The 17099-nt window shown below is 38.8% G+C and overlaps 1 protein-coding gene across 1 annotated transcript in view; it reads left to right on the top strand.

Moving 5' to 3' along the window:
• Nucleotides 1-671: 671 nt before the first annotated feature.
• LOC104075634 (MICOS complex subunit MIC19-like) overlaps nucleotides 672-17099 on the top strand; it is a gene marked incomplete at its 3' end in the record, with an annotated part of 51965 nt that continues 35537 nt past the window's right edge. Inside the window, exon 1 of the mRNA XM_009576204.1 lies at nucleotides 672-819. Coding sequence (XP_009574499.1) covers nucleotides 672-819 — 148 coding nt within the window. The remainder of the gene's footprint in view (nucleotides 820-17099) is intronic.

The raw sequence follows: 17099 nt of genomic DNA, 5'->3' as shown, positions 1-17099 counted from the left end.
AAATTAATTTTCATGGGCAGTCAAACCAAATATTTTGATAGAGCTGATGTTCGGGGAAACCATCAGAAAGTTATAAGTTGGAAAATAAAAGCTTTCATGTTATTACTTCTTTAACTTCTGTTATTTTTTTCTGTGGGCTACAATAGATCTGAAACTGGGCATTCCTCTTATTCTCAGTTTGATTCCGCGTAAGTTTTGACAGTATTTTTGTGTGTGCAGGTGTCAACATTAGAATGAACTTAGTGGTTGACTACACTTGCTCTGACCACTTGTGTTGCACGAGTATTTTGAGGGCTTTATCAGGATGAAGTTCCTACTGGGTGAAGTGCTCTGCACCTGCACGTTGTGATATTTGACTGTCATCCAAATAACTGAGAAAGGCAAAAAGGCTGATGAATTACAAGCAACGTGTCACAGGATATGGTTTCCTTTGTCTTTCCCTGTATCCTGCATTTTGTCATATCAGTTTCTTGTGTTCTGTGAAAACCAAAATGATCTTGTTCAGCCTGATTGTTTGCACTTGGAGATGAGTGCTCACCCCACAAAAAAGGAGAAATACAAAGTTTATTTTGCATTGTTGATAAAATTTTAGCAGCTGTCATATCTTATTTCAGGGCTCTGTGCTCTTTTTTTTCAAGTTTTAGTTCATTTTTGGGGGGAAGAGAGGGATAATGCAGATAAAGGAGGAGATGCAGTCTGACTCAGTTTGGGTTGGGGGTTATATTTTTCAGCTATCTGACAGTGTCATTGATCGTATGAAGGAACCCTCTTCACCCAGTGGAAGACCGCAGTCTCAGCACCGATCAGCATCTGGTGCAGGTATGCCCACGTTTTCTGTTTTTTAGTGAGAGGAAGAAAATCAAATGTGCCTTTCAGAGCGTTGTAATGAACTTGTTGCCATTTCGTAGAGATGATTTTTTGACATTAACTTTTTTGCTTATCTCCTTTTGAAGAAGGAAGTAGTTTGTAGGCTTTTAGAGGAGTTATATTACTCTTTATTTTCTTCTGACTGACATGAAAATGTAAAACACATCTGTTTATTAGGCTTGGTTTTCTAAGGTATTATCCATTGTTGAAGACTTTTTAAAACAAACAACAAACAGAAAAAAAAACAGAAAAAGCAAATAACCATTCCAAATATGTATTGACTTCTGAAGTGAAAATTCTTGCATATTTAATCAACAGTGAATTTTAGTATAGTAGGCTTCTGTTGAAATATACTTAAGCAAACATTAAAAGACTAATATGCTATTTTCCTATCAGGGAATAGTGGAAATAAGTCACTTACAGTGTATACAGATCGATGGCTCAAAATGATGGCTTTCTTAACATTTTACATTTCATTATTGAGGCCTGTTCAAATGCATCAAACAGGCTCGTGCCAGGCAGCCTGTACTCTAATTTAAAGTACTTCAGCACAGTGAACGTGAGGTAGCTACTGAAGGAGTGAAAATGAATGGCAGAGATTGGAGCATGTGATTTATGTTTGTCGACGATGTGAAACCTGTGAGGTTCAGGTAAGGCTTCTTATCAGTGCTCCAGAAATATCAATGATATCAGTATTCCTTAAGGGCGTTTTGCCTTGATACTTACAAAAAATCCCACCAAAACTCAGTGCACTGATTAAAAACAAGTCCTGTGGCAGTAGTGGGCCTTGCAGCAAGACTTGAATGAACAGAACGTAGCATCTTTCATCTGAAGCACAGAAAGCTGGTTTCCTGTTGCTTAATTGAAGGCGTCTATGGTGTAGTTGTCTATATCTGAGGTGGGCTCCCTCTGTAGTCTGTTGAAAGAAAAAGACATTTTGGAGGACAATTCATCTGGCTTATTTGAGAATTCTACTTGAGGATGAGATGAATTGCCTTCTAGGAATAGTAGGGTGAAGAAGTCAGATGTAAACATCTAACGCTGTTAGGCGAATCCAACGCAGGACGTTTTACAAATATCGGGGCTCCCAAATGATGCTGTTTTAGAGGTTTGTTTTTCCCCTTTGTGAATAGGAAGACTGTGGCATAGTGAAGGCAAGGAAAATACCAGTGCTAAAAATTACTTGAGCTGTCACCTGGCTTGTGAAATGTAGTTTGCCCAATAAAATTGCGTAGAATTTAATGCTTCCTTAAGTAAGGTTTGAATGGAGTAGGGCTGTAGTTTCATGCATGGACTGCCAGATAGTCCATCTTTTTTCTTTTTAAATAGTAGCATTCTCATTATGTATATGTATTTTACTGTGATGAAGAAATTATTCTAGGTATGGGATTTATATGAAATAATACTTGCACATCCTACCTACTTTCATGGCGGTGCTTGTTGCTTTTTCATCCTTAAACCTGGGTTACGGAAGTAGTCTTGTGAACAAGCATCTGTGATTTTTTTTGGCATGTGGTGACTAGAGATGAAGGCTGTAATACCCCAGTAATTCTTTGCTAATTCACAATATGTACATATCTGATCCTTTATTTTGTTTCTCTTTGTGTGTTGGAAGTAGTGCTTTTTTTTTATTTATTTATTGAAAGGCTTAATGAATTGCTTGACCCTTTGCAAGCTTGAGAAACCTTATGCATATTTTTGCTTTAAGAACTAGTGATTTAGGTGAAGTGCTTGTATTTCCCTGGGAAAGTATAATCAGTGTTATACCTCAGTTGCTAAAATGATTTGTATTTAAGAGGATTAAATTATACTTAAGTACGTGTTACCATACCATCCATTCCTCTTTCATTGAATGTTTTTTGACGAAGAATTACAAACGATTGAATTTCTTTGATGCTGTAAGAACAGTCAACCTATTTGTTTATTTTGTAGCTACATCTAACCTGTCAAAGTCTGCATTTGTCTGATAAGGCGTCATCACAGGAAGGACACTCGCTTCAAAGCTAGTGCTCTGATCACTTGATATTGAACTGCTCTCTGTTGATGGCTGCGGGGGCTGGATCCCAAATCTGGGGATCTTCCTCCTGTGATGCAGCAGTGCTGGGGCTTGGTTTCTTGGTAAAGCCTCTTGCACTGTTAATGAGAGACCTCCAGGCAGCTCCTCCCCTCCTGTTTGTGAATCTAGTGATAGTGACTTGTTTTTCTGATAGTGGATCACTCGCTGCTTCTGAAGAGAGTTTTCCAAGGATGGTGGTGTTTGGAGGCTGGCTCTGGCTTTTGGATTACCAGCCTGGCAACTTTCGAACTTGACAGTTTGTTAGCCTGCATTTATATCTTCTAGACAAATAACACTTTTTTACAAAAAATAAAAAAGCTGTCTAGAGGGAGAAACATTAGAGCTATTCAAAACAGCCCTTTCTTTAAGTCAAGTCTTTGATAGCTTTTGGTGGAGGAATAATGGATTAATTACATGAAAGAATGTGTATCTTGTTGCTTGCCGATATACCATGAATTTATTGACTTCAGTTTGGGGTCCGAAAATGAAATTACATACACTTACAATGAAATCTGACATCTAAATACTATGTCTTAAAGCATCCTTGGATCATTTTCTGAGTTCTGAGTAATATTAAATGCACTAAAATATTTAACAAGTGTAAAATCTTTAAAGTGTGCCTGTAATTCCTAAAGCAATATTGATGAAAAGTAATTTGGTCAGACAACGAGTACTTTTTTTTTTTTCCTGAGTGTGTGTTATACCTAAAGCTTTAGTCATAACGGACAAAGGGAATGGTTTAATTCATTTTAGCTTAGCGGATGTTTGAAAAGCTAATAGTCTATTATGGGGAAAAAAAAAGAACAAATGCTTAAATTATCAAGAGTCTCTGCATCTCAGACAGCCATTTTTTTCCCTTTGCAGAAACAGATTACATTGAGGATACAGAGGATTTTTCTCTTTTTTTATATATATTTTTAACTGTATTATTTGTTATTGTTACTATACTGTCCTCATGAAAACAATTGGTAAAGGACCCGTGTCAGAAAGTACTATGTATTGCGTAGGTGTGTAATAAAGTGAGCACTGCTGATGCCTCCTCGGAAACTGTGTTAGACCTGGCATGTTTCCAGTGGAGAAAAATATGTTTCTTAACCTTGTTCATTTGTGTGGAATGATGCTTTTTAATTGTGTACTCTGTTTTGTTGGTGTCCATGTCTTCTGGGGGCGTTTCAGTGGCCCCGGCTCAATCATATGAAGAAGTATTGTTGAGTTGTACAGGAATGAGTATTTGAAGAATTAGGTTCTAGTTGGAGATGCCACCAAGATTTAACTGAACTTTAGGAGAGCAAACTCAGCTTATGAAGAGAGCTAGTTGGGGGGATCCCATGGGAGGCAGCTCTGAGGGATAAGCTCAGGAAAGCTGTGAGGTCCTTAAGGACAACCTCTTCTTAGTGCAAGAACTGTCCATTCCAAGTACTCAGGAGAATTAATTGATATGTTGGGAGGCTGGTCTGGTTAAACAGGGAGCTCATGATAGAGCTTTAGTGTAAAAATTGGGTCAGCAGGAGGTGGAAGCAGAGACAGACTACAAAATGAGTGCATTTGTGGATGAGGCGAGGGCAGTAGGTGTCATTTACCTCAACTTCAGCAAGGTCTTCGACACTGTCTCTCCCAATATTCTTATATCTAAGTTAGGACGTAGCAGTGTGAATAACTGGACAACAAGTTAGGTTAAAAAGCTGGTTGGATGGTCAGGGTCAGAAGATTGTGGTTAATGGGTCATACTCTACCTGGAGGCTGGTATCATGTGGGGTTCTACAGGAGTTTGTCCTGTTCAACAGCTTTATCAATGTCCTGGAGGGGACATTGCTCCTCAATGCAGATCACCCCAAATTGGAGGGACACAGTCAATAAATATGCTTGAGAGCAGGGAGGGGTTCTAGAGGGATCTAGACTGGCTGGAGGAATGAGCCAACAGGAACCTCATGAAATTCAATGAGGGCAAATGCAAAGTCCTGCACTGAGGAAGGAGCAACCCTTTGCCACAGTGCGGGCTGGGACCTGCCTGTCTGGGGAGTAACTGCTGAAAAGGAGCTGCGGGCAGGCAGCACAGTGGGGGTGAGCCAGCTGTGTGCCCAGGTGGCAACGAAAACTAAGAGCATGAACAGGAGCATGTTTAGTAGATAGAGGGAAGTGATTATCCTCGTCTATTCAGCACTTTACAGATCACATCCCGAATACTGCATTCAGTTTTGGCCCCCCCCAGTAGAAGCCATTGATCAGCTGGAACAAGTTCAGCAACGGTCAGGGGCTGGAGTGCCTTCCCTGTGAGGAGAGGCTGAGGAAACTTGGCTTGTTCAAGGTCAAGCAGAGAAGGTTTTAAGGAGGCCTAATAGCAGCCTTCCTGTACCTATGGGGCTTATTGAGAAGCTGGCAACAGGCTTTTCATGGTGATACATCGTGTGAGGGCAAGAGACAGTGGACACTGAAGCAGGAGAGGTTCAGAGTGGCAATAAGGAAAAACTTTGTTATGATGAGACCAGTCAGGCATTGGAAGAAGTTTCCCAGCGAGGCTGTGCAGTCTCCATCCTGGGAGGCTTTCAAGGTGTGAGTGGACAAACCCCTGAGCAATCTGGTCTCATCTCAAGGCTGACTCTGCTTTGAGCAGAGAGTTCGAGCGAATGACTTCCTCAGGCCCCTTCCAACCTGAATGATTCTGTGATCCTGTGATTTGGCGGTAGGGTGTGAAAATAAGTTTGCTAAGTGCAACACAGCTTTTTTAATCCTTATAGCATGAGAAGGGACCATTGTGACCACCTGGGATGGTCACTTGCAATGTGCAGCCCAAGAGAATGTGGCTGAGAACTTTTACACTAGAGTCATTGCCCTTGTCCTTGTCTGGCTTTTAGCAAGAATTTTTTTTTTTTTTTTTTATTTGAAGAATTACAGGGTGTACTGATGGTACTAGTAATTGTGAATAGTCAGATGCTGCATGAAAAAACGTAAGACTGGAATACCTCATGATAAATGTTGTGGGGGTCTCTGCTTTAATGCTTGTAACTTTGAATTGGCTTGTATTTTCACTTTTTATGAGTATGTGGAAGTTTACAGAGTTTGGCTAAATTTATGCCAGTTAATCAAGAATCCTCTGCAAAGAAGTCCCATTAGTTGTGTGCCCTTTAATGTATTAATTGTTTTAATCTACCTTCTTGTTGCAACAACACTTTTTCTCTTCATAAACTGAAAGATGAAGTAAACTGACATTTCTGTGATTTTATTTTGTAGAATTCCTCTTATTTTTAGAAAAGGAAAACAATAGAATTTTAGCAATGCCTGGGTTGATTCCCTGCTGTTTACTTTGCTGTGAGACACCTGTAAATCTCAGGCAGTTCCTTTCAGCCACTGTCACGGATTTGTGACCTTTCTTCCTGTAGCAGCAACCATGAGGGCTTGATCTCTCCACTTGGTAGTGTTTATTTTGCCCTCCTCTAGGTACAGCTTTATGTACTCTTTAGAAGGAGGTTTTTAAGTTAACTGGTACTGAAAACCTCTGTGAAATAAATCAAGTAGGAATCTCCAGTCAACAAACTGAGCTGGTCTGTGGACCACTGGTAGCCTGGAAGGCTGTGATTTGCATCTTCTAGAATAATATTGGGGGTTTTTTTAATAGTATACTTGTGGTTTTGGTTTGAATTCCCTCTGACCTTTAGGGGGGGGAAGAACAAAAAAAAGGTTTTCAGAGGGATGCAGAGATATTTGTGAGAAATACTGACGACTTGTGATAGGCTTTTGGTCTGAAAACCTTGCAAGCCTCTAATCTAGCTGTTATGGCAGGAATACATTCCAAAGAATATTCAGCAGTTTTGTTGGGTAAGGTTCATCCCACTGCTCTTGATAAAGGAGGTAGATATATGGTGTAATACATCGATTGACATGTAGAGGAAGGGCAGCTTCATCAGAACGTCATTGCTTCTGACACCCAGGCAATGGTCTGCTCAGGGTATGTATTTTTTGATGCGTGATCTAAATTTGAGCAAGCTGTCTTGGGTATTCTTGCGTATGTGGTGCTGCAGTGCTCACTCCTGCTTTCCTGTGGCTTGCTATATTGCCACTTAGTTGTCACTGAGTTTCTTGGAGATAACTTTATTTGCAGTGATGTATATTGATATTCTTTGGGTTAAAGGTTCACTATTGATGGAAGTATTTTATTATCAAAAGGTGAAATGTCTTGTAACTCACTAGACTGCTAAAGATGCCAAACTTTTAATGCTGTCACTGTAACAGGGAACCTTTAGTTGAGTCTGACATTCATGTCACTGGATTGTGGGGGTATAGGGAAGACAGAATTAGACATGGGAAATGAAGCAAATATTGCATAAATTAAAGTTCTCGCTGTCTGTGTTGACATGCAAGGTGTTCTGTGAATACTCTCAGGTGGCTGGGTATGTTCTTGTAAAATGATACTGAAATTAGAAGGAAAAACTAGCAAATAATCAACTCTTACATCTGTTTTTGTTTTAGTTCATAGTAATTTGGAGTTCAGGGCTGTGGGAGGGCTTAGTTCCCTCTGTGTCCTTAAAGGACAGTATTGACCTCATCAAAAAGATGGTGCATAATTAATGGAGGGTTGGGTAGACATGATGGAAATGTTAGAGAGTACGCAAAAAGCCTTAATTTAATTGTTTGAAAGACTTGCATTGTTGAATGTGGAAAAGGTACAGAATTGGGTAAGAGGAATTTCTAGAACCTTATGAATGCTTGTCTCGCTTATGAATAGAATTTTTTTTAAGGTGGGAATGCAAAAACCTTGATGTGCCTGGCTTATTCTGTTGTACCATATTCTCAACGTTTGTCCAATTCAAAAGTAGTGTTTTGATTCTTCATTGAAATACCATTTTTGAGATGTCATCAAGACTGTGCCTTTGGGCTGCCCACTTTAATTGCGTTTCGAGTGCTGATACATCCTGTGGAACAACAGACATTTTAAACAAATGTCCAAAGGTAGGACAAGAATGAATGGCAAAAGGTGTTGGAACTTCTCATGCAAATGTCATGTATTTAAAGCTATAGTCTGATGTTACCACTAACCTCATCTAATGGTCTCACATCTGATTGTGTCTGTTTCTATAATAACTTGGTGTCCAGTGATCTAAACCATCCAGAAACACCCTACAAGAAGAGTTTTGTACCAGCTTAGCTCACTTAGTTGAACCTTGTGTATTCAGAGAAGGGAAGCAGGAGCACACACAGGAGCAAATAGTGTCACTTTCCCTTTTTAGGTGACGACCGCCTTTTGGAACAACTTTGCAGATTATGTTAAACTTAAGTTTTTCTTTCCTGAATCAGCTGCTTAAGCAACTTCACCACCGGTCGTCGAAGTGCCAGTGCTAGTGGAAGGGAGTAAGCCCGATCATGCAATTAATGGAGCCGGAGAGCACAGGCATGGCTTGAGCGGTCTGGACTGTATCTTCAGAAGGAGAGTGTTGCGAGGCGAAACAATCCTCAAGCTTTTGTAGGCTAGAATTATTTTTTTTTTTCCCCTAATACTGAAATAATATTTCATGCTGTACAAGGAAGGATTAACTTTTTTTTCCCCCTAAACAAAAAAGAACTTTTACATGGAAATTAGTAATGACAACAAAGAAAGCCAATCCAACCAGCTCCTTGAAATACCTTATTTATATCTCAGTATAGTAGTGGACTGCATGAAATACATATGCTTAAATATGCTCCAAGAAATGACATTTGTGTTAACGTTAACTTGGAGTTTGACATGATACAAATTCGGTTTAAGTTTGATTGTGCAGTTGGAAGGACAGGCCAAACGTGGAAGAGGTCTCTCTGTCTCTCTCCTCCTCTGTTTCTTTCTTTCACTGTAATGAAATGATCACGTTCAACTTTGTATGAAAAAGTCCATGTGTGGGAGGTGTTTAAGGCTAGAATTGCAGTAATTGATTCCCATCCCCCCTCTCTCCTTCTGCTCCCACTATTGCTTTATTTGTTGTTATTCAGTGTTGTAAAGGGAACTGAAGAAACGAATTCTGAGGTTTGCAAGGGTTCTACAAATGGAGGAATTAGGTTTTTGAGAGCTTGTGGGATTGACTGCATTCCCTCCCCCTTGCCCCCCACGTGAGGATCAGGGAGAAAGCCAATATATCCCATGAATATTGTCAAATATTAGGGGGACATATGATTGATTTATTTAGGGGTTCTCATTTTAGAACTGATAGAGAACTTTTGATACTCCAAATGAAATTTAAAGAAAGAGCACTCGATGTGACAGGTCCTGTCCTACTTGTATGCATAAGCATCACAGAATCATTAAGGTTGGAAAAGACCTCTAAGATCATCGAGTCCAACCGTCAACCCAACACCACCATGCCCACTAAACCATGTCCCTAAGCGCCTCATCTACACATCTTTTAAATACCTCCAGGGATGGTGACTCCACCCCTTCCCTGGGCAGCCTGTTCCAAGGCCTGACTACTCTTTCAGGAAAGACATTTTTCCTAATGTCCAATCTGAACCTCCCTGGGCGCAACTTGAGGCCGTTTCCTCTTGTCCTATCGCTAGTAACTAGGTCTCAGGCCGAGGTAGATTCATTGCGATGATAGTCAGCTGCATTTATAGTTTTTTCTTTTACAAATGGTTTTCTGCGTGTGGCTTTTTGCAGATAGGCAGAATTTATCTTTCAATGGGCATTCATTTAGAAGTGTCATTTTCGTTTCTATATATTCTTAGAATATAGGTAATTCTTATGTACCGCATACTGTGTGCTTTTTGGTCTCTAGTGGATTTGTCGAAATTAAATTTCATGCTATTCTGCTTAAGGCTGCATGTGCTCTATTAGGGTTTACTGAGCGCAGACGTTTGCTCTAAAAATCTTTCGGAGTAGTTGTGCGGTACGCGTATAAAGCAATTTTTGTCGTAGCTAGTATAACAAGCATATCCAAAGTATTTGCTTAGAAATGGCTTGTGAGTTAAAAGTTAGAACCACCTGCTTTTTGGTGTGGAAGCACAAGATTCGTGCATGCTAAAACATAATCTTCCAGTAGTTAGCAGAAAATCATGTTGAAAAACAACTGTTGGTGGCTGGCATGTGATTCTTGTATTAATTTCTAGTGCTGCAGTAAGCTTAATTAAGAAAGCCAGGGAAACTGTCTCTAAAAGCACAGAGAAAAAAATTAGCTTGTGAAAAAGATTGTGCACAGTTCATGGAGCCCTTTGCAAAACAACATGTAAGAATGAGTTTTAAGGACTAAATGGTTATGCATTTATGCATGGAATTGGTGCCACTGCCTTTTAGTATTTCTGAGTACGGAATTGTTTTGTAGTTAAATCCTGGCAAAGTTTTAGAACTTTGGTGATAGACAGTCGGAGCTTAGCTGTAGGCTGAACTTGTTGAAAATGCAGCCAGAATTTGTCAAATGTTTGTGAGGCAAACTCGGGGAAGGACAGTGTGGTAGATATAGATATAGATATATAGATATATAGATATATATATACACACACACATATATCTCCCCCCCCCCCATGTTAGCATTAAATAAAAATTTATTCGGCAACATGCTTTTTTTATTTCTCTCCCCCCGCCTCCCTTTTTTTTTATTAATTTCAGTTACATTATTAGAAATCAGAATTTGACAGAGGAAGATGCCTGTTTGGGACACATTTGTTGCAGTCCTTGTTAGAAATTTCCCATGTATGTTCTTGCAAAAATTACAGTTCACATATGCTCAAGTTCTTGGTTCATATTGAGAGTTAAATGTGCTGAAGATTGACGGTAGTAGGCATTGAACTATTTAATATTTCCTCTGAAATTTCAGCCTTTGACTTCTCTAGTCCGTGCTGTGTCTGGGCACCAGAATAAACCCCAGCTATTTCTCCTTTGTCCTTCAGAGACCTTCCTGGGATTATAGGTCAAAAAGACCAGATAGCTGGCTAAGATAAAAGGGTATGTAATTTAAAGGGTTGTTAGAATAGAAGCCATTTGGAGCAGTTTGAATGATTTTGCTATCTTAAAGAATAAAATTAAAGATATTGATAATCTTAATGAAATAAAACCAATGACTAAATTAGAACTGTTTGCTTTCCCCAGTATTGGTCTTGATAGCACTATGCAAGGAAACTGTCATTCTGCTATATAGCATTCTCTCTGGTTTTATAGTAAAATACATTGTTATCCAAATTATCTCTTCACTGACTACAACTTGCAATAAAACGAAAAGAAGTGAGGGACTACTATAAGGGGAGAACGTATCAAAATGTTTCTAAACCAAGTCTCCAATGAACCAATAAGAGGCAGGACAAGGAGACCTCCAAGTAATAAAATCTTGTGGTTTTAGTAGTAAGTGCTACTTTTCTTTCCATCACAGTTTATTTACTGGTTAGAGAATCTTCAGTGTGATATTAAAGAATACTTCAAATGTATGGTTTATCGCATTAAGATGAAAAGAAAAGTTTTGTTTTATTCTTTCATCTTCAGGCTGCAGTGAAATGTTACTAAAACTCTTTGTCACTTGTCAGATCAGGCAGGTTAAGTATATTGTGTAGTGTTGCTTCTTGAAAGCTTTGTACTAGTTGTTTTTTTAGTTAAACAGGAGGTAACTACTTAGAGACTTCTTTTCTTCTGCCTCTGGGGAAAGTATGCAGTTTCAGCTACTGTTACAATGTTATTTCCAAGACTGGTTTGCATGTGTACTGAATTCCTTGATTTTCAATGATCTCATGTTGAGATATATTACTAAAGTTTTGGGGAACGCCAGACTGAAAATTGCATTTTTCAGATATTACTACCTGTTTTTTGAAATCTAAATTTAAAAACTGAAGGAAGGACATTCTTTCTTCCCTTTGATTGCACCGTTTGTTGTGTACGTCTGACAGTGCTTCATGAAGGCAGTTTATCTGATTCTCATTTTTAGCTACATTAACCGTGCTTGATTTCACCTAATGTTAATCATCTGAAAAATAAGCATCTGATCTAAGCTAGTCATTTAGGCTAGGGGTGAGATACGGTGGTTCATCCTGTCCTGTGAAAGGCTTCTAGTTCTCCTTAATCTCTGGAGCTTTATAAAGAAAGAGTTGAGATGAGTGGTTCATCCAAGATGCTTGACTTTTTTTTTTTTTCCCCCCCTTTTTTTCTTTTTTTTCCCCTTATCTTTCTTTTTTTAGTGAGAAGGAGGCAGCTTATCGTAAGAGAAAGGACTCAATTATCCCTGATGTTACTAAGTGACACTTCTCAACAGAGGGGGATGGCACTGAGTATTCTGAAATTTAAGTAGAAAGTAGAATCTGAACAAATTGGTAGAAAGAATTAATAAAGGCAGTGATTATATAGAAGAGTGACTTCAACGCTAATCAGAAACCAAAGGAAACTGATTTTTGGAGAAGCAGCACTGGATATCACATCACATCACTTTGTCAACGAAGTTTTGACTGAGGACCAATCTTCTGTTTCTGTGCCAGTCTGTCTGTTGACGAGATTGCTGAACACACTGGCTCCTTTTAATCTGCTCGGTCATTTGCAGAGGAGAGGAGAGAATGTTTTACTCGAAGAAAAAGTAAACCTCATATATTTCTGAATTAACTGAAAGCATCTTTGCTGACAGTCAGGTTACTCTTTCTCCTTAGAATTTTTGTATCTGACCTCTTGCCCACTAAACCAGCCTGTTTATTTTTCCCTGAACCTTTTATGAAATTCCTGAATTCACTTTCTAGTATTTGAGATGCTACTAGCTCTTGCATTTGCTCGTTCATGCTGGGTTAACGTGCTACTTGGTCACTACTCAAGGCAGTTTATTCCTAGAATGGAATTGGATTTGCTTGGTTTTTGCAATGCTGCTACTCACTACATCCTGTAGTATCTTGTTTTTCTTACTGCTGGCAACTTACAACACTAAAAAGCTATCGGTGGTGGAGGTGGTGTAGGTATTACATCAGTTTAGAGACCAGTCGTTTGAAAAAGTTGTTTTTGTTAGTAGATCTCATTACCTGTTATTAAAAATGTAGGTGTTAGATTATTGTTGTTGTGAGAATTTTAAACATTTCAGCATTTGTCCTTTATTTTTATATAATTTCTGAATAATAAAATAGTCATAAACATCATAATTTCACATTGTTTACAATCAGTTCTCAGTTACTAAAACTTGACTTTCAGATTATTCTCTAGAATAAGCATGCTGCTGTAAGGGATGTAGGAAACTGGAAATATTACCCTCAAGACATGAGAAAGTACTTACAGATTCTCGTGCACTTCCCTTTCTAAGCCAGTGATTCTCATTTACAGGACCTCGTTACAAATGGTTTAACGGTTCTTATACTTTTGACTTGGATTTAAATTCTTTTCCTTGTACCCTTCTCGAGCCAGCAGCGATGAGACTGAATGTGCTTAGTTTGCATCTGAGCTGAATAAACAAATTCTGGAATTACTGTTTTCTCTGCACTGATACAAAACATCCATGTATCAGCCTGTTGTTGCATCTTGAATGAATGAACAGGAGATTGAATTTGAGCGTGCCACAACAGCTGTTAAAGATCTACTTATTTATCACTGCAGGCTTCTTTGTACCTAATTTTAGGTGGGGTGATTGCTTTCAGACTTTGTGCACAGTTTCAGTGCCAATGTCATCAACAAATAAAATCATGACTTGATATGGAGATGCTTACACTTTTTTTTCGCTGAATAGTCCTTCTACTGGAAAATTTTTATTCCATTTAAAATTTAGTGCTAAATTGTTAGATTGCTTTAAATTTACAAAGTAGAAGTTTGGCATCTTGATTTATCTTTCCATGCAACTTCAACCACTGAGAAATCTGGTTAATGCGATCAGCGGATGTATTAATGAGTGTTATCTTTGGGTGAAACGCTTTTTTCTTTTCTTTCATTAACCTTTATCTGTAAAGACACACTTTCACTGCTTGTTTTTTCACAGTATTATGGCCTCTTATGTAATTTGTTTTTATCTTCCCTCTTTCCCAGAATAACTTTTAAAGTTACTAACCAGTTTTATTTAAACTAGTCAGAGAGGTAGATTTCTCAAGGATAATTAATTTATTTACATGTTTTCTGAAAATTTGCAAATGGATTGGTGACAATGGTACTATTGCAGTGTTTCCTGATATGATTATTGACCAGCTTTGTATATCATAGATTATCTTCATACTGTTGAACTGATTTGCAAAGTGAAAATAACTACTGATATATCCTGCAATGCATGTTGCAACTTACTTTAGTTGAACGTTAAGAATTTTGTGGCACTCCTAAAAATTTCCTCAAAAGGATGTGTTCAGGATGGATAGGGGAGGCTCCTTACTGGATGTGGATCTGCTGCAGAATGGTTACAAAAGTCTCGCTTTCCAGCAAGCACCCATACCTTTTCCATCATTATTGACCATATTCTTTTTCCGTTATTACTGTCTTTTCCTAGTTTAATTGTAGATTTGCCTCTCTGAATCCCATATCTTTCCCCTTCCTTTGAAATTTCTGTATTCACCTTTCCACCCTCCTCCTTACTGGATTTCTTCACCAGTCCCTTCCCTTCAAAAGGGCTGGTCTCCTTGGCCAGGAAGGGAATGGTACCTCTTGCTGTGTTGCCTGTGCGTAACCGTGTCTGGAAAAAATTCAGAGCATTATTGGTGAGAAAGGAGAGATGGTTTGATGATAGAGTTAAGCTTGGAGGAGATAATGATATGTGGAGACTTGCAGCAAGAGCTTCTGTAGCTGTACCTGATGAATATAGAATCATTTAGGTTGGAAAAGACCCTTGAGATCCTGGAGTCCAACTGTAGAAAGGCAGAGGTGGGGGAATTTTGGAGAGTTACAAGCCTGCGGAAAAGCCTGTGCATCAATGAGCCTGGGGGATTTGGGAGAGCTGGGGTCAATATGAAGGGGGGAGATACTTTGGGGCAATGCATGCAAATTGGAACACACCAGAGCTAGTGGTTGTGCTGCTTTTCTTGGCATGCTTTCTGATGCTTGGCTGTCACACGCATTTGAAATTCAGCAGCTGAAGGGAAGGAATCAGGTGCAGAAAGTCACTGTTCTTTGAGAACAGCCGTGGGACAGGACAAACAAGCAGTTGCTCCACTCTTTAGTAAAATTCGAAGATAACTTCTTAAATTTGATGTGTCTCGTGATAGCTTTAAGTGACAGAGTAGTTGCAAATTAGTGGTGGATGCAGGTTTTGATGTGTGATGGTATTAGTACGGATGGTCATTTGGAACCACAGTTTTACAGCATTACCTACTGCGTGACCCCTCAGGAGGCCAGGAGACTTGCGAATTACACCCTACTACAGGACAGGTAGGCAAAACTCTCCTGCAGTGTGTTGTGCTACTGATCAGTCAATACAAGTGTGCTGGTGGGCAGTCACTGTGTGCATAACTCTGGGCCAGCCATAAAATTCACCTTCATTGCTCAAATAATATGATGACATGCGAGAAGGTAGGGTTATTGTGTATATAAAAGGAGTAGAACCTAAATCCACAAGAAGCCAGGTTATCATTAATTTAGTTGCTCATGGGAAGGAAAATACTGTTGGCTTTTAATTTCACAAAGCAGAGGGAGAATTTCCTTTGGCATTTGGAGCTGCGCGTACGCAGCTGGCTTTGGAAATAGTGTAAGCAGTAGTGAAGGAGTTGAATTTCAGAAGGCTGATGAAGGATCGTCGTCATGAAGCTGTATTCTCCACCAAATACCAGTCTTTGGTTATCTTTCTTTTTGTTTATTTGCCTTGCCCCTCTTTCTCCTGATTGATTGCTCAGGTTGGTTTGCTACGAAAGGACAGGCTCTGTCATAGAGCATGATAAAATCATTTAAAGTTACTAATATGTGAGTGTGAGTGGAACACAAAATTTCAGTTTAGGTTGAAAAGTTAGGTGAGTAGAAATTTATATTTTGCAAACATCTATTTGTAAAAAAGAAAAAAGGAGGCGGGGTTATTCTTTGAAAGTGTGTACAGTCATTTGCACTGCGTGTATGGAATGCACAATATCAGAAAATAACTTTATTCTTTATTCCATTACCTACTCATATTAACTCATCCCATTCAGTCACTCATTAGAAGTCTTCACTTATCTTCTTTGCGTAGCAAGGCCTGTTCCCTATGCTTTGAACCACATTTATGTAAAAGCAGGGCCCCCAGCCCCACAAACAGTTGGCACATGGACATTTGACAGTAAAATTCAATGCCTAGAGCTATTCTGAGCCTGTATTCCCACCAATGGAAAGGTATGTGAAAATATCCTCGCCAGAGGGCTTTCTGATTTAGAGTGATGAGCAGCTTTGTGAATCTTCTTATTCCTGTCCAAAGCTACTGCAATCCAGAGCTGTAATTGGGTAAAAATGACTTTTCGGCGCCATTGATAGTGTGCAGTCACAGCTGGAGAATCCTTTTTAAAGATGATGGTAGTAGATGAACTGAATATCAACACTTGCTATTTAAGTAGCCTTGACAGTACGGAGAGTCCCATTTGGGAGTGCTGGCCTGTGCAATAGCAGTTAGTAATTCTTTGCAATTAGTGTTGACTTCTAAATGTAAAACTAAAGAGATGTTTTAGTTTATAAACCCTTTTACCTAGCTATTATGTGTAGAAATACATGATTATTGCACTGTCTTCTATGGTGGTAGAAGACGTTCATTGAAATACATGGGGTGAAAGAATTTAGAAATTATTTTGTCCAAGAAAATAAAAGGGATACCAGTACTGGACCACTTAAATTGTCCTGAAAGAACACTGCATGCTTAATCCTGTTGAAAGCAGAATCATAAAGTCCTTCCCATCATTGCTTACAATATGATTTTTTTTTTTTTTTAAATGTTGAATTACAGAATCCTGATGCTATTATCCATTTTATTCAGCAAGAAAACCCTTACAGTATATGTATAGTAGGAATTACTAGCACAGACTGCTGAAATAGCAAGTCTCTCAACTGTTGTATTCCATCTAGGGGTATTCTGCCAGTGATAGTCTTGTAAAGGTATGTGATGCTTCCGTTTCATTATTTTTTTTTTTTTTTTTCAATTATTGAAAATCAACAGGACAGCAAAATGACTTATGGCTAAATAGCTGCTGAAATAAGTTATTTCATATATATATATACACTTACATTACGAAGGTGGGTGAGAAGGATGGGTTATTAAGGCTAGGGTGAAATGATTCACAACCTTGTAAGGGCATTGAGAACAATTTTAAAAGTTACAATAAAACTTCATGTAGTTGTGTGCACAGCAGG

The sequence above is a fragment of the Fulmarus glacialis genome, unplaced genomic scaffold, assembly GCF_000690835.1.
Source record: "Fulmarus glacialis isolate BGI_N327 unplaced genomic scaffold, ASM69083v1 scaffold19374, whole genome shotgun sequence".
Taxonomy (NCBI): Eukaryota; Metazoa; Chordata; class Aves; order Procellariiformes; family Procellariidae; genus Fulmarus; species Fulmarus glacialis.
The sequence above is the reverse complement of the archived record's forward strand: the minus strand, read 5'-3'. Positions and strand labels throughout refer to the sequence as shown.